The sequence below is a fragment of the Nerophis ophidion genome, linkage group LG03 (genome assembly GCF_033978795.1).
Source record: "Nerophis ophidion isolate RoL-2023_Sa linkage group LG03, RoL_Noph_v1.0, whole genome shotgun sequence".
NCBI classification, from domain to species: Eukaryota; Metazoa; Chordata; class Actinopteri; order Syngnathiformes; family Syngnathidae; genus Nerophis; species Nerophis ophidion.
This window is the reverse complement of record NC_084613.1, coordinates 37,590,779-37,609,149: the sequence shown is the minus strand read 5'-3', so window position 1 is coordinate 37,609,149 and position 18,371 is coordinate 37,590,779. Positions and strand designations below refer to the sequence as shown.

Genomic DNA, 18,371 nt, shown 5'->3' with positions numbered 1-18,371 from the left:
CTTGGGCAGTATTGCAGTCTCTCTGCCGCACTGTTGTGACGAAACGAGAGCTGAGCCAGAAGGCAAAGCTTTCAGTCTACCGCAATATCTATTTTCCTACTCTCACCTATAATCATGAAGTGTGGGTCATCACCCAAAGAGTAAGATTGTGGATACAAGCGGCAAAAATTTGTTTTCTTCAGAAGGGTGACTGGCATCTCCTTTAGATATAGGGTGAGAAGATCAGTCACCCGAGAGAGACTCCTTCGCTTGGAAATGAGCCAGCTTAGGTGGTTCGGGCATCTCATGCGGATGCCTCACGAGCGTCTCCCTAGGGAGGTCCTCATTGCATTTCCCACTGGGAGGAGACCACAAGGCAGGCCAAAGACCAGATGGGTGGGGCTTACATCTCCTCTCTGGCCAAGGAATGCTTCAGGATTCCCAAGGAGGAAGTTGCGAATGTTGCTCTGTAGAGGAAAGTCTGGGGGTCTTTGCTGGAGCTGGTATCCCCGTGACCCAATCCCAGATAAGCGTTTGAAGGTGGATGGATGGATGGAATTGAAAGAGTGGTCTGGAATTGACATTGAAGTACTGAGCTCAGACATAATTTTTTGAGTCTGGATGAAACACACTAGTAAAAACCTATGAGGCCATTCTTCACCACTCACATATAGAAGCCATTAACAGAAAATACGCTGAATTCAAGTAAATCATTAAACAAAAATTTGAACAAGGATTAATCAGCACATTTTCAGATATCGTGGCTGAAGCACTCTGATGTGAGGAGCTAAAGGAGATCTCACAGCTTGCGGATATTTGTGCTACCTTCCAGCATCAAGTGCAGATTTTGAAAGAGGCTTTAATGTAATGAATCGTATGAAAACAACATCCAGAAACCGTCTAAAAATTACACATTTGGACAAGCTGAAACGCACGGTATCAAACAAAAAGCAGACAAGGTTATCAAGATGGACAAAGTCTATAAATACTGGAGAAGTGAAAAGGACAGACAAGAAAAAAAGTTGACATTTATTTTCCTGATCATATTCAATCTATTGATGCTAATTAGGAATTTAGATTTATATATATTGATCATGATAGGTCCTGAGTAGTCCTGAGTTCAATCCCGGGCACGGGATCTTTCTGTGTGGAGTTTGTATGTTCCACCGCTCTCCCTTTGACTGCGTGGGTTACCTCCGGGTACTCCGGCTTCCTCCCACCTCCAAAAACATGCACCTGGGGATAGGTTGATTGGCAACACTAAATTGGCCCTAGTGTGTGAATGTGAGTGGTGAATGTTGTCTGTCTATCTGTGTTGGCCCTGCGATGAGGTGGCAACTTGTCCAGGGTGTACCTTCCGACTGAATGCAGCTGAGATAGGCTCCATCCCAAAAAGGGACAAGCGGTAGAAAATGGATGAATGGATTTTAATCATTAATTATGAGGAGGCCAAATGCAAATACATAAACTGTATTGTTATATATTTGCTCTAAATTAATCTGTTAATTAACTGTTAATAAGAATTAATCTACAAAACAGACCTTTAGGGCCTTTCTGTTTTGGCAATTACAATTTTTTTCATGTGATTGATCTAACCAAGGTGTTGCTTTAGCTCGTTTACTTCAGAAATAGTAATCAATTGTTAAACATCTCTAGACATACTAGTGGGCCTCCTCTAGGTTTTATTTTAGGTCCTCTCTTTTTCATCATTTGGACTATTCAACTGGCGAGTTCAGTTCAAGAAAACCTGGGAGACTTACATTTTTGCAGCAGATTCTTAAAAATCACTGGAGCACTGTAATGGAGATAATATTTGACCAGCATTTTTGCAGAAGGTCCTTAAAAACAGCAGAGAGGGTCTGTAACGCTGACAAAATATGACCAAAATCAAATGTCTACTGTAGAAGACACTTGTTCTTCTGAATATACAAAATAAGATGAATAGCGACCCCCCGCCAACCCAAAAGGGACAAGCAGTAGAAAATGGATAATTAAAACAATATAGAAATTAAAAAGAGCAACATATATATATAACCGGCAGCACGGTGGAACAGGCGTTAGTGCATGTGCCTCACAATACGAAGGGCCTGAGAACTCGTAAGTTCAAACTGGGCTGGGGATCTTTCTGTGTGGAGTTTGCATGTTCTCGCCATGACTGTGTGTTGTCTGTCTGATATGGCCCTGTGATAAAGGAGCAACTTGTCCAGGGTGTATACCGCCTTCCGCCCAAATGCAGCTGAGATAGGCTCCAGCACCCCCCACGACCCCAAAAAGGGACAAGCTGTAGAAAATGGATGGATGGAAAATATATAACCTAAAATAACAGTTCTACTATCAACATTTAAGACAGGTTAGTCTTTGAATACATTTGTAAGCACAAATCTAAATAATAATGCTGGTCTTTTGTAATTTCAATGTGACAAACATGTGTATAAGAACAAAGTAACTACAAAGTATATGACTATGTACTAATACAATTATTGACAATTTTGCATGTCTTTATGTCACTGATTGTTTTTTTTCAGGTGTTGTGATTTTGTTCTGACATTGGCAGACAACAGATGTGTGACACGACGCAGGAGTAAAACTTTCTCAGATGCTGTCACAGGTAGACATGTATTTTGTCTGTTCTACTTTTGTCTCATCTTTGTTGTCTCTTGTTTCCATTTTAACTGAGTAGTTTTTTCCAGAGCCACCGTTCTCTCTTTATTATTTTGCTGAGTTTAAACGCTGTTTGTGCCTCCAAGTGACTGATGTGTGCTATAGCCTTCTGGGTTAGAAGTATTGAAGGAAGACACTTTTATTTATTATCCGAAAAACAAACTTGAAAATTATTTTACAAAGTGGACGACACACTCGCAGCAAGCGTGTTGCTTTGTGGAGCAAAGCACAGTTCATACAGCATACCGGTATAATAATTACATATGAAAAAAACAATACCGATGTATTTCGATTTTTAAGCCAATATTGGCAAAATTATCAGCCCTACTCCTTTCGTTTACTGACTGCAAGTTTTCTAATTACCTTTGTTCCAGGACATACTCGAAAGGTGAAAAGGCGCCACGGAATAATTTTCAGGTAGAACTCCTTCACAGATAATTGCTGTTTGACAAAAATACAACCGTGAGCTACATGTCATGGTACAAGATGTTACGGTTAAGTTTTAGACTAAAACTTGGTTGTTGTACTTACCTTTGGTGATATGTAACAATAGACCTTTTTTGGTTTCTTGACCTTTTCAGATTGCCCCTCCACAGGAGAGTCATGCTCGTCCTCCTCGTCTGCCATGGACGGCCTCCTATGGGGAGCCAGCAGAGAGGAGGCTGGTGGTCGGGACAAGCTGCTGCTATAGTTGCCGCTGCTGTAGAGGTATGCCTCGAAATAGATGCTGATGCCTGGCGTGGACACATTCTTCTCCACGTAGGCCTTCTCATTCTCTGCGAGGCAGAGAAAGGGCCGGTTAAGCATTCACATTAAGGATGTGCAGCTGGATTAAATTGCATTGATTGGCAAATAGAAAATTGTATAATCAAAATTATACAAAAATAATGCTATAGAGCTCAAGGAAACTAAACTATGGTAAGTAGTAGTAGTAGTAAATTATATTTATATAGCGCTTTTCTCTAGTGACTCAAAGCGCTTTTACATAGTGAAACCCAATATCGAAGTTACATTTAAACCAGCGTGGGTGGCACTGGGAGCAGGTGGGTAAAGTGTCTTGCCCAAGGACACAACGGCAGTGACTAGGATGGCGGAAGCGGGGATTGAACCTGGAACTCTCAAGTTGCTGGCACGGCCACTCTACAAACCGAGCTATACCGCCCCAGGAAACAGGATATACGTTAAACCCTTGAGTTCAATCCCAAGCAACAATGTCAACACTAGTACGTTAATATTGGCTCACCGTTAAGAACAATAATGTCAAACTCTCCATTGCTGAGTGGCTGATCCAGATAGGAGATGCGGGCTCTGAAACAGCCAGTCTTCCACAAGGTCAGTTTCATCAGAACCTGACATTGCTGCTTGTTTAGGGTCACCGTCTTACTATAATGGCCCTCCATACTGTCATCATCCACTGTGCCCAGCTGCCACGAAAACATGACATCTTCGTCTCAGAAAACGCTTCAAAACAAAATGGTAAGACGAGGGGCTATGTTCACACTGCAAGGTTGGATGTCCAATTCTGATTTCTTTGTCAAACCCAATCTTTTTAGTGGCCGTTCACATTACGAAAAAATGTTTTGTTTCTAATGTAAACGGAATCTGACCCTCATGCAGACATGACATCATGACGTCACATGCACTGCAGTGTTTACGAAAGTAGACATGGCATTAGCTCTTATCGTTCCCAGTACTGGCAATTGTAACAATTTCAAAAATGTTGTGCAAAGTCAACCTTTTCTGAACCAAATTGGTACTCAGCATCAAGGGTTGAAAATTGGGGGTTAAACCATCAACTAATTCCCGGGCGCGGCCGCTGCTGCTGCTCACTGCTCCCCTGTGGGGATGGGACAAATGCAGAGATTATTTCATCGCACCTAGTGTGTGTGTGGCAATCATTGACACTTTAAGATTAAGAAGGAAAAGGACAAGTATTTTTGCACTGGCAGTTTGACGGGATATTTTGCTTTGATGTCAGCTTGAAGCTGTGGGCGAGCAGTCGGAGACAGAATGGTGAAACTTTCAGGTGAGTTCCAAAATCATATTATCTTCACTAGTTTTCTGCCGAATTGTTAACTATTAATTTTGTAACTGTCTACTTTGCCGAATAATTATAACGCTTAGCACTTTTTGATAGTGTTCTGGTCAGATGAATGCAACCTGTGCGCGGGAACGTCACACACAGATGGCACATCGCATATATATCCGATTTATTTCCACAAGAGAAAGAGGCTTGTGTCGGATATGAAAAATCTGAATTGCACTGTTCACAATAACCGGAAAAAAATCTGATACAGGTCGCACATGGGCAACAAAAAATTCTGAATTGACCTGCAGTGTGAACAAACCCAGAGAAGATAATTCCTTCTAACTTACAGACTGCAAATGGACGCTGTAGTTGGCCTCATCTGTCAACGATATAGAGTTACTTGTAGGGTTTCCATATTCATCCCTGGGCTCAATTTGCAGAGTGTGCTGCTGGCTATGTGTTAGCACCAGCGTAGAGAAATGGTAGGCTATCTTGGTCTTAGATGGGACAACCGTGCCTAAAAAACAGAAAACAGTAATCAGCAAAAAGGCAGGCCATGGAAACAGATTATCAATCAAAACTAACCTGGCTGGAAGATTTTATAGTACGGGCTGTAGGCAACATTGAGGCCACCAAGCTTGACAGCCACCTCATAGCGGCCGGCCTTGCGCACGGTGAAAGCTACTTTTACCACGTTGGCATCTGATTCTTGTAAGACCTCTTGTGTAATTGGTATGTCCAGAGCCAGTTCAATGTGCGTGATGTTAACCCTCAACCCCACTGGCCTATGGGCCGGGAAAGGCTGGCCGTTCTTGTAGTACAGCTGCCAAGACGAGAGGCATAAACAGATTAGGACCGCTGTGAAATGTCACACTTTACAACCCATAACGATTACTTTGCTCTTTACTTGGACTCTGAAGCTCATCGTCTGCCCCACTTCTTGTGGCTCCTTCCAATCCCAGGACACCTTGCAGGAGCGTGGATCCAGGTAGTTGCCCCGCACATAGTCATAGATGCTGCGGTCTCCGCGTCGACCCGGGTCCTCGTTTTGCAGGAAGCTAACGACTCTGGCTGCAAGCTCACACAGGAACTTGATGGTGAAGACAAATGCAATGATGGAAACAGTAATTCCACCTGCCAAAAGGAGTGAGCAGACCCAAAAGAGGAATTACTGGAGGATATTTGCAATGCTTAAAGGGAAACTGCACTTTTTTGGGAAAGTTGCTTATTGCTCACAATCATTATAAGACAAGACCACACCTGTCTTTTTTTTTAGGATTTTAAATATGATAAAACACGCTTGAGAAATGGAGCTAATGGAAGTCACGTGTTGAAGCCTTCAAAGCCCTTTACACAACAACTTCAAAACCCTCCATCAACATTCTACATACACTGTGTAAGTCTACATAAAATGTAGTAACAGACACGTTAATAACAATATGTAACATGTTATTTACCATATTTTGATCATCTTAATATTTTCCGGGAATTATTTCTTCGCACACTGATTTTAATTTCCATAGCAGGTCACGTCTGACTTCTGGCAACAAATTGTGTTCCTACTTCCGGAATCATACATGCGTGTGAACTAATCATAGCAGACTTGGTAACAAATAACAAAGATCTGTATTTTTTTGGACAAATTATGATTCACAACCTTCTATTTGATGGGAAAATCCAAGATGGCGCCAGTATGTGCTGTGGCTTGCCGTCTCTCGCTGTCAGCTGTATGTTTTTGTGCTGTTCACGTTTTTTGTAGTCCCTGTCAACTCACTGTTTGTGTATGATCGCCAAACGCTGTTGGATCTGTGTCCCTCTCACACGGACATAATCAACTTGGATGTTGGTTTTTCAACGTCCAAGTCAGCATTCTCACCTGGCCGGATTCCTGCTTTCCTTTTTCGCCCACTGGCTCCTCCCCCACGGCGAAAGCGCCACCGGCAAACATGGCGGCCAGCTGGTGAGAGTTAGGGCACTCCTGGCCCAGCTTTCCGTGGCTTCCCGAAGGAGGTATGGTCCGCTACCTGGTTTCTTCCTGCACCCGCATTCGCTGGATCCCGCCGGGTCCTGGATTGTTCCCGTCGTCGGTCTGCAGGGGGAAGCTTGCCCGCCTCGCTCCTGCTGTCCTCACCAGGCGCGGCGTGAATTCCCGCCACTTGCGGGCTGTGTGTCGGGCCCCACCTGGATTAGCAGCGGCCTTGGACGCGCCGGCCCCCGTTAAGTTCCGTCTTGTTAACGCAAGATCCTTGACAAACAAAACATTTATCCTGAAGGATTTATTCGTCTCCCGCGGACTGGACGTCCTCTGTGTGACAGAAACATGGCTGAGAGCCAGTGAGTCAGCCGCTCTTAATGAACTTTCATCCCCGGAATGCTCGTATTGTAATTCTCCGCGGTCATCCGGCCGAAAAGGATGAGGATTAGCAGTCGTTTTTAAAAATTACTTTAAATGCTGTCAGATCTGCCTGCAATCCTCCTTTTCAAGCTTCGAACTATGCATGTTTGAACTGGGTCCCTCTGATGTCGTCCTGTGTGTCGTCGTATATCGACCACCCAAATACCACAAAGACTTTATAAATGACTTTTCTGAATTCCTGGCCGAAATCCTCCCCAAATATGATCGTGTCCTAATTGTTGGTGATTTTAATATTCACACCTGCTGCCCAAATGAACCTTTATCCAGGAGCTTCCTGATTGTCATTGACTCTTTTAACTTTGTACAGTCTGTGTGTGATTCCACACACGAACGCGGGCATACTCTCGATTTAGTGCTTTCGTATCGTTTGTGTGTTTTTAATTTGGACATTTGCGACGCTGTGTTTTCTGATCATATGCCGATCCTGTTTGATATCCCCACTCAGTGTCCGGTTAAATTGTGTGCTCCGCCTCAACACTCTGGCATGTCTAATTCGTCGTCTCCTGCTCGGTTCTCCTCCATTTTTTCAACTCTTTGTGATGATAATTCTGAAGCCTCTGTATGTCCGAATACTGACGAGTTGGTTTCTGGGTTCAACTCTTATTTGTTTACAAACACAGGACACAATCGCTACTTTCAAGTGCCGCCGTTCTAAAGCCACGCCTCAGCCCTGGTTGAATGACGTCACTCGTGCAGTCAGGCGCGAATGTAGGAAAGTAGAGAGAAGATGGAAAAAGGACAGGCTGCATGTGTCGTTTGACATTTTTAGAGAAAGCCTGCTTTCCTTTCAGATAAATGTAAAAGCAGAGATGAATATATATCTATCTCAGATTATATCTTCTAACTGTAACAACCCCAGAGTTCTGTTTAAAACTATTAACACTGCCATTGATGCTCCCAAATCTGTTGGTTTTGATGCTTCTTTTGAATTCTGTGAAAATTGTCTCCATTTTTTCACTGACAAAATTGTGTCAACTAGAGCCAGTTTATCCCAGCCTTCATATGACCCTTCTGTTCCCATCAGCCCCTTTCTTTATTTAAATGACACAGTTAGTCGTATGAAGCCCTCTGGTTCTCCTGCAGATGCCCTCCCACCTCGCCTGTTTAAGGAGATATTTGCTACTATTGGATCAAGTGTCCTTAACATTATCAATAGTAGCCTCCCTTCTGGAATAGTTCCAGTATGGTTTAAACATGCAGTGGTACGACCTCTACTTAAAAAAACCAAGCCTCGACCCCTCTCCTCGACCCCTCTCTTCTCTCTAACCTTAGACCAATCTCTAATCTTCCATACATTTCCAAAATATTAGAGAAGGTTGTTTACAGTCAGTTGTTGCCCTTCTTAGAGGATAATGGTATCACTGAGCTGTTCCAGTCCGGTTTTAAAGCCCTCAACAGCACAGAGTCAGCGCTTCTAAAAGATTTTAACGATATCCTCCTGTCAACTGATTCTCGCAAATATGTCGTCCTGGTGCTTTTAGATCTGTTTGCTGCGTTCAACAACGTCGACCACGCCACCTTAATCACTGGTATTAAGGGCGCCGCCCTCAACTGGTTCCGGTCGTTCCTAGCCGACAGGAGTTTTTGTGTAAAAATGGACAGTTTGTCTTCCACAGCTCCTCTACCACACAGGGTCCCCCAGGGCTCAATCCTTGCCCGAATCCTATTTGCGCTTTACCTTCTCCCCCTTGGTTCTATTTTTAGGAAGTATGGTATTGCATTTTTATGCCGATGATTGACAGATCTATTTTCCCATGGCACAAAATAACAGAGTTCAACGTCTCCTTGACTGCCTGCACGACATCAAAGCCTGGCTTTCAGCTAACTTCCTGAGTCTAAATGAAGACAAAACAGAAGTTATGTTGTTCGGTCCAAGTCGCTCTCCCTCCCCCAACGTTGACCTCAGCACTCTGAGCCCGTATCTCAGCGACTGTGTCACAAACCTGGGGGTAAAGTTCGACTCAGATTTTAAATTCGAAAAACAAATCAGCAGCGTCGTTCAAAAAAGCTTTTATCAATTACGCCAAATAGCGAAAGTGAAACAGCTTTTGTCAGGACATGATCTTGAGAAATTAATTCATGCCTTTATTTCGAATCGTTTAGACTACTGCAATGCCCTCTATGTAAGCATTAGCCAGGCCTCCCTCGCTCGCCTGCAACTCGTGCAGAACTCTGCTGCTCGTCTGCTAACACAGACCCGCAGACGTGAGCACATTACCCCTATATTAGCGTCCCTTCACTGGGTCCCTGTGCGTTATCGAATCAATTTCAAACTCTTTCTATTTGCTTTTAAATGTCTAAACAACCTCGCGCCAACATCTCTCCGACCTCCAGCCTTACTGCCCCACTCGATCCCTAAGATCAGCCGATCAGCTACTACTGACGGTCCCTGACACAAGGTTGAAGCTTAGAGGTGACAGAGCTTTCGCCGCTGCTGCTCCCAAGCTCTGGAACGACCTACCCCTTAGTGTTAGACAAGCCTTCTCTCTTCCTGTTTTTAAATCTCTTTTAAAAACATACTTTTATTCCTTGGCTTTTAACACTGAATGATATCCATCCTGCAATGGCGCCCCATTATACACCTGCTGTGAACCTGTTTTTATGTTTTATTTATTTATTTTTTATCATGTTCTGTTTGTGTTGTGTTGTTTGCTCGGTCCTCGTATTATCTTTTAACCTGCCCATTGTACAGCACTTTGGCTACCCCTGTGGTGAATTTTAAATGTGCTTTATAAATAAAGTTGATTTGATTTGATTTATTTTTTAAGCTATATATACTGCTGCGTATAGAAGCGAGCACAAAGAAGAGGGTAAACGTTTGAGCCGATATAGTGAGGTGAAAGTCACTTGAAGCTGCAAATGTGAATTTTGGAGACAAGCTATTTCGACATAAATGTATTGCTTACCCCAAATCAACAGGAAATGTCCGGGCCAGCTGGACCAGATGAAAATCTGTCCATCGACTGACTCACTTTAATACTGATCATGACACACGCAGCACGCCAGCCGTGTCATTACAGTATGTTGTTTACTAATGTGAATTGCATACATTGTCTAGCTAGTTCAGCTGTGTACAAACAAACACGTGGGCTAATACTTTACAGATGCTGTAATACAAAACCCAAATCCAGTGAAGTTGGTAGGTTGTGTAAATTGTAAATAAAAGCAGAATACAATAATTTGCAAATCAATTTCAACCTATATTCCATTGAATATACTGCAAAGACAAGACATTTGATGTTTGACCTGGTAGTTGTTTTTTGCAAATATTAGTTCATTTGGAATTTGAAGCCTGCAACATGTTTCAAAAAAGCTGGCACAAGCGGCAAAAAAGACTGAGAAAGTTTAAGAATGCTCATTAAACACTTATTTGGAACATCCCACTGGTGAACATGCTAATTGGGAAAAGGTAGGTGCAAAAATTGGGTATAAAAGCAGCTTCTATGAAATTCTCAGTCATTTACAAACAAATATGAGGCGAGGGTCACCACTGTGTGAACAAATGCATGAGCAAATACTCCAACAGTTTAAGAACAACATTTTTCAACGAGCTATTGCAAGGAATTTAGGGAATTCACCATCTACAGTCCGTAATATTGTCAAAAGGTTCAGAAAATCTGGGGAAAAGCCGAAAACAAGCATTGAATGCCTGTGACCTTTGATCCTTCAGGCGGTACTGCATGTAAAGGATATCACCACATGAGCTCAGGAACACTTCAGAAAACCACTGCCAGTAACTACAGTTGGTCGCTACATTTGTGAGTACAAGTTAAAACACCTACTTTCCAAAGCGAAAGCCATTTCTCAACAACACACAAACACCGCCAGCTTCGCTGGGCCCGAGCTCATCTACGATGAACTGATGCAAAGTAGAAAAGTGTTCTGTAGACTGACAAGTCCACATTTCACATTGTTTTTGGAAACTGTAAATGGTGTGTCCTCCAGACCAAAGAGGAAAAATAAACATCTGGACTGTTACATGTTCAGGGCAGCCGCCACAGAAAATCATCACACATGTGTGGAGGAGTATGCAGAGTCTGTGTCCGCATACATTCAAAAGTGCATGGAGGATGTTGGTGTGACCAAGAACATCCCCATACGGGCCAACGAGAAACCCTGGATGAACAGTGAGGTACGCGAAACGCTGAAGGCTCGGAACAACGCTTTGAAATCTGATGACATGGTAGCATTTAAAACAGCCAGAGCCAACCTGAGTCATACCATTAGGGTTTCAAAGCACACTTACAGTTAGAGAGAGTGCAGGACTTCTTAGAGAACCCCACAAACACTAGACAAATGTGGCACAGCATACATGTCATCACGGACTATAAAGCTACCCCCCGTCCCCGTGACAACAGCATCAGCTTTCTTAACGACTTCAACAACCACTTTGCGAGGTTTGAGGCACATTACATCCCTCGCCCTGATGAGCAGCCGCTCAACCTGGACCTGAGGAGAGTTAACCCCCGGAAAGCAGCGGGACCTGATAACAGTCCGGGCAGGGTGCTTAAGGGATGTGCAAACCAACTAGCTGGGGTTCCCACAGACATCTTCAACACCTCGGTGACCCAGGCTGTGGTACCATCATGTTTTTTAAGACGGCCCCAATCATTACAGTGCTTAAAACCCCCACAATTTCCTCCCTCAATGATTATCGCCCTGTGGTACTCAATCCTATCATAATGAAGTGCTTCGAGAAGCTGGTGAAGGAACACATGGTCTCCAGACTTCCCCCCACATTCGATCCGTACCAATTTGCTTATCGCCCTAACCGCTCCACAGAGGACGTCGTCTCCTCTGCACTCCAGCTGAGCTTAGAACACCTGGAAGGAAAGGACACACACGTGCGGATGTTGTTTCTGGACTTCAGCTATGCGTTCAAGACCATCACCGCGCAGCACTTGGCGAGTAAACTGGCCCCCCTTGGATTCAGTACCCCCCTATGAAACTGGCTGCTTGACTTTGTCACAGACAGACCCCAGTCTGTGAGAGTGGGTGACAACACCTCCATCTCCCTGAGCACCAACTCTCCGCAGGGCTGCGTCCTGAGTCCGCTGCTGTTCACATTGATGACCCATGACTGCTGGGCCATGTCCACTACTAATCACATGCGAACGACACAACAGTAGTGGGCCTCATCCGTGACAACGACATGGACTACTCGGAGGAGGTGAAACATCTGGTTGACTGGTGCAGAACCAACAACCTGGTCCTGAACATCGACAAGACCAAGGAGACTGTCGACTTCAGGAGGCACCTGTCCAGCCACACTTCACTCTTCATCAACGACACAGCAGTGGAGATGGTATGCGGCACCAAGTTCCTGGGGGTGCAGATAACTGACAATGTGACCTCTCTTGCTGAGCTCTTGTAAAAAGAGCTCTTGTAAAAAGAGCTCAGCAGCGCATGCACATTTTGCATCAGATGAAAAAGCACAGCTCCCTCCCCCATTCTTACTACATTGTACAGAGGCACGATAGAGAGCCTACTGACCAAATGCATCTCTGTCTGAACTGGAGCCTGCAGCTCCTCAGACTGGGAGTCTCTGCAGAGAGTGGTGAGGACGGCGGAAAAGATCATCAGGACTCCTCTTCCTCCTATCCAGGATATGGCAAAAAGCCGCCGGCTGACCAGGACTCAGAAAATCTGTAGACTCCACCCACGCCCACCAAGGACTGTTTTCAATGCTGGACTCTAGAAAAAGGTTCCGCAGCCCTCGTAGCAGAACCTCCAGGTTCTGAAACAGCTTCTTCCCTCAGGCCATTAGACTCTTGAATAACATTCCCCTCAATTCCCCCCAAAAAACGGATTAACTCACTGGAATATAAAGACAATATAACATACATCCTTAAAGGTGGATGCATATACAAAAGTGCAATATATTTATCTGTACAGGAATTAATTATTTATATCTGCACCTTATTGCTCTTATATCCTGCACTACAACAAGCTAATGCAAAGAAATGTTGTTCTTATCTGTACTGTAAAGTTCAAAATTGAATGACAATAAAAGGAAGTCTAAGTCTAAGTCCCTCATTGAAAATGTGTGGCGCATTATTAAGCTTAAAATACTACAATGCAGACCTAGGACTGTTGAATAACTAAAGCTGTACATCAAGCAAGAATGGGAAAAAATGGGACCTGAAAAGCTTCAAAAATTGGTCTCCTCAGTTCCCAAACGTTTACTGACTGTTGTTAAAACAAAAGGCCATGTAACAGAGAGGTAAACATGCCCCTGTGCCAACTTTTTTGCAATGTGTTGCTGCCATTAAAGTCTAAGTAAATGATTATTTCCAAAAAAAAAAGGTTCTCGGTCTTTGCAGTGTAGTCAATGTATTGTAAATTGAAAATGATTTGCAAATCATTGTATTCTGCTTTTATTCACTGGTTTTGGGTTTTGTATGAAAAACAGTACAGATTTGTGTTTTATTGCATTGTGTTGTGCAATTTAAACTCAAAACGCATTTCGTGTTGACGTGGAAGCTTGCTTATCTTTTCTTGTAGTTAGCTTTTACGGATAATACTAAAGCCTTAATACAATAGAAAAAGAGTTTCTCAGCGTTCGCTCTTACAATAACAATGTCGGTACAGATTGGTTATCATATGGGTTACGGAATGTAAATTAAAGGCCTACTGAAACCCACTACTACCCACCACGCAGTCTGATAGTTTATATATCAATGATGAAATATTAACATTGCAACACATGCCAATACGTTTTTTTTAGTTTACTAAATTACAATTTTAAATTTCCCGGGAGTTTTGTCTTCGAAACGACGTGTAATGATGACGTATACGAAAGACGTCACAGGGTTTTAGGAAGTGTGAGCGCTACGCACACACTCAGCTAAAAGTCGTCTGCTTTAACGGCATAATTACACAGTATTTTGGACATCTGTGTTGCTAAATCTTTTGCAATTTGTTCAATTAAAATTGGAGAAGTCACAGTAGAAAGATGGAGTTGGGAAGCTTTAGCCTTTAGCCACACAAACACACGGTGATTACTTGTTTAAAATTCCCGGAGCTGAAAATTTACTATGGATCACAGAGCGGTCAAACAGACATGAATCCAGACCAAATGTCAAACAGCAGGTTTTGGTGAGAAAATTGTAGTTAAAAAGTCGCTTCTTACCGGGTATCAGCGGAGCTTCCGTCCTGCTGCAGCTTTGTGACTTCCCTCAGACACACCGCGTCAACACACCAGTGGACAAACACCTCCAACTATCAGGTAATATTAAACTCACTAAAACACTAGCAACACAATAGAAAGATAAGGGATTTCCCAGAATTATCCTAGTAAATGTGTTTAAAAACATCGGAATCCTTCCCAATGCAATGTTGTTGTTTTTTTAACTCGTTTTTTTTTTTCTAGTCCGTCGTCATCAATATCCTCAAACACGAATCTTTAATCCTCGCTCAAATTAATGGGGAAATTGTCGTTTTCTCTGTCCGAATAGCACTGTTTGTTGCAGGCTCTCATTAAAATCAATGTAAATATGGGAGGAGCCATCAACATGTGACTTCATCGTCTGCGACTTCCGGTAGAGGCAGGGCATTTCTCTTAGCACCGACAGTTGCATACTTTATCGTGGATGATCTCTACTAAATCCTTTCAGCAAAAATATGGCAATATCGCGAAATGATCAAGTATGACACATAAAATGGACATGCTATCCCCGTTTGAATAAGAAAATCTCATTTCAGTAGGCCTTTAAGTATTGTTGACCGTTTTTGAATGCAATTCTAAAGTGATTCAGAGATAGAATGCGTTGCTCCTATTAGCTACATTGCTAGCCACCTAAAATGAGCTGATTTTTACATGTTATAATGCAAAAGAAAAAAAACTACTTTTGTCTTCTCGTCTCTCATGATTGTGAACGTTAGGCAAAATTCCAAAAAAGTGCAGTTCCCCCTTAAGCAGAGAAGAACACTAAAGTAAAGTGAATAAGATTGAATAATATGCAACATAATTGTATTTCACTACACATCCCACATTGACCTGAATACAAAACAATAATTTGAAATGGGCCATCTTATATCAGGTGTTGAAATGTATACATGCAAAATAACAAATGGCATCAAACAACTTCTTCCCAAAGTGAACTTTTGTGTTGAAAAATGTTTTCCCAAAAACACGTCTTAGAATTATTTATTTTTATTTTTTTCTTGTGTAATGGGTCAATATGGCAATAGACGATAAGATATAAATATCTTATTCCAGATTTGAATCAAAAGGTATTCTTAAAATGACATTGAGCAAAAAGTTCTCACCAATCACGTAAAACATGAGGTCCCTTATCAAGAAGCACAGAGCCACAGTACAGCCAAATAGGAGCGCTCCCACTGCAAAAACATAATTATGAATTAATTGTTACATACAAAACAGAACAGGCTAGAAGATGATAACTTAAAAATGGGAAAAATATATTGTGTATGATCATTTCTGTATTCATAACCGAGTAATACTGTGACGATTCTAACCATTGCTTATGTATATGAAAGTGTGGCAAACAGCCAAGGCTAGAATGCAACATTTTTATCATCTCACCGATAGACCACTTCTCATTCAGACGTCTCTCAGCAAGACTATGCACAAGCTGGATCTCGTAATCCTGGTCACGACTCCTCCTGGAGGTCTGGAGGATCTTGATGCCAGTAGACAGCTTGATGTAATCTTCGTAGTAGTATCCCCAAGCGGCTAAGGTGAGATGAAGCTGGCTGTCGAACTGTGACAGATCATCCAAATTCATGTAACCCAAAGTCTTCAGCCTGAAAAGTTAAATTGATGCACAAAAGAGGACCGTGAACATTATCGTATTGCTTACTTTTTACACAATCCTTCCTGCCTTCAATGCACAGGCACATCAGTTAAGCAAGACTATTAATCTGTACGTCAACCATTTAGTCCAATACTTGTTATCACTCACCGTTACATTTAATCTTCAATTTAGCAGCTACACTCCAATCCTTTTTCTGACACAACTACAGCACTTTGTTGACAATTGTCTGGGCTTCAATATCTCCTTTGTTTTTTGTAATCGGATTTTTACAAACATTGCAGCTGATTTTGCTCTGGTGGTGCAAACACAAGTGACTGGTTAAAGTCCATTCTTCCATCCATCCATCTTCAACCGCTTATCTGGAATAGGGTCGCAGGGACAACAGCTCCAACAGACACCCCAGACTTCCCTCTACATAGCAACATTAGCAACATTAGCAACTTCCTCCTGGGGAATCCCGAAGCGCTCCCTGGCCAGAGACGAGATGTAATCCCCCCGCCTGGTCCTTGGCCTGCCCCGGGGTTTCCTCCCAGTGGGACGTCCAACGAGGACCTCCCAAGGGAGACGCTCGTGAGGCATCCGCATGAGATGCCCGAACCACCAAAGCTGGCTCTTTTCCAAGCGAAGGAGCAGCGGCTCTACTCCGAGTCTCTCCTGGGTGACTGAACTTCTGAGAAAACTAATTTCGGCCACATGTATCCGCGATCTTACTCTTTCAGTCATGACCCACACTTCAAGACCACAGGTTTGGAGATGCTAATCCTCATTCCAGCCGCTGAACACTCGGCTGCAAACCGATCCAGTGAGAGCTAAAGGTCATGAACCGAAGGTGCAATCAGGACCACATCATCTGCAAACAGCAGTGACGCAACCTTTAGCCCCCGAGACATATAGCCTCTCCGCCATGGTCACGACTCTGCCTTGAAATCCTGTCTATGAAAATCACAAACAGGATAGGTGACAGAACACAGCCCTAGCAGAGACCAACTCTCACTGGAAACGCATCCGACTTACACCCAAGCACCTGGACACAACTCGCGCTTTGGTTGTACAGAGATTGAATGGCCCTCAGCAGGGTTTCCCTCACCCCGTGCTCTGTCAGCACCTCCCAAAGGATCTCCCGGGGAAACCGGTCACACGCTTTCTCCAAATTCACAAAGCACATGTAGACTGGACAGGCATACTCCCCAAGCCTTCTCCAGGATTTCCGCAAGAGTAAAGAGCTTGTGAGTTGTTCCATGACCAGGACGGAATCCACATTGCTCTTCTTGAATCTGAGGTTTGACTATCGGCCGGATCCTCCTTTCCAGTACCTTAGTGTAAACTTCCCAGGAAGGCCGAGTAGTGTGATACCCCTCTAATTAGCACACACCCTTTGGTCCCCTTCATGAATAGGGGAACCACCACCCCAGTCTGCCACTCCCTCGGCACTGTCCCAGACTTCCACGCAATGTTGAAAAAGCGTATCAACTAAGACTTACCCCTTACACCCAGAGCCTTCAGCATATCTGGACGGATCTCGTCAACCCCCGGAGCTTTGCCACTGTGGAGTTGTCTTACTCAGTGACTTCACTGCGAGAGATCGATGTCGATGCCCTATCATTCTCAGGTTACGCACCTGTCGGGGAGGGTGTGTCTGATGTAGGTGGGCTCAGGAGTTCCTCAAAGTGTTCTTTCCAACGTCCTACGACTTCCTCACTTGAAGTCAGAGTCCCATCCTTGCTGTACACAGTTTGGATGGTTCCCTGCTTCCCCGTCCTGAGGTGACGTATGGTCTTCCAGAACAGCTTTGGTGCCACCTGATAATCCTTCTCAATGGATTCCCCGAACTGCTCCCACACCCTCTGCTTAGCCTCGTCCACAGCCACGGCCGCAGCACTTCGGGCCAGTTAAGACCTGGCAACTGCCTCCGGAGTCCCCTGGGATAACATACCCCGGTAGGATTCCTTCTTCAGTCGGACGGCTTCCCTGACCACCGCTGTCTACCAGGGTGTTCGAGGGTTACCGCCCCTTGAGGCACTGAAGACCTTCTGGCCACAGCTCGCAGCTTTAGCAATAGAGGCTATGAACATTGCCCAATCCTGTTCATTTTCCCCAACCTCGAAAGGGATGGCAGAGAAGTCCCGCCGGACATGAATGTTGAAGTCCTTCCGGACAGAGGACTCCTCCAAACATTCTCAGTTCACCCGCACTACATGCGTGGGTTTGCCAGGTCTGTCCAGAGGTTTCCCCCGCCATCTGACCGAACTCACCAACAGATGGTGATCAGAACTGATCACCCTCTCTTCACCTGAGTGTCCAAAATATGCGGCCTCAGTTTAGCTGATACGATTACAAAATCGATCATTAATCTTTGGCCTAGGGTGCTCTGGTATCAGGTACACCTATGAGCATCCTTATGCTTGAACATGGTGTTTGTTATCGCAAGTCCATGACTAGCAGAGAAGTCCAATAACAATCCACCACTCAGGTTCAGATCAGGGAGACCGTTCCTCTCAATCACGCT

General features: G+C 43.8%; 1 protein-coding gene across 7 annotated transcripts in view; it reads right to left on the bottom strand.

The window, feature by feature from the left end:
* Positions 1-18,371, bottom strand: part of arel1 (apoptosis resistant E3 ubiquitin protein ligase 1) — a 94,556-nt gene that overhangs the window by 47,867 nt on the left and 28,318 nt on the right. For 5 of the 7 annotated variants that reach the window (XM_061895064.1, XM_061895066.1, XM_061895068.1 and 2 more), the window contains exons 4-11: positions 15,634-15,854; positions 15,357-15,428; positions 5,565-5,803; positions 5,255-5,492; positions 5,017-5,186; positions 3,884-4,064; positions 3,172-3,416; positions 3,004-3,081 (exon numbers count right to left, since the gene is read on the bottom strand). In XM_061895064.1, coding sequence (XP_061751048.1) covers positions 3,004-3,081; positions 3,172-3,416; positions 3,884-4,064; positions 5,017-5,186; positions 5,255-5,492; positions 5,565-5,803; positions 15,357-15,428; positions 15,634-15,854 — 1,444 coding nt within the window. The remainder of the gene's footprint in view (positions 1-3,003; positions 3,082-3,171; positions 3,417-3,883; positions 4,065-5,016; positions 5,187-5,254; positions 5,493-5,564; positions 5,804-15,356; positions 15,429-15,633; positions 15,855-18,371) is intronic. The other 2 variants (XM_061895069.1, XM_061895067.1) reach the window with 1 other exon arrangement.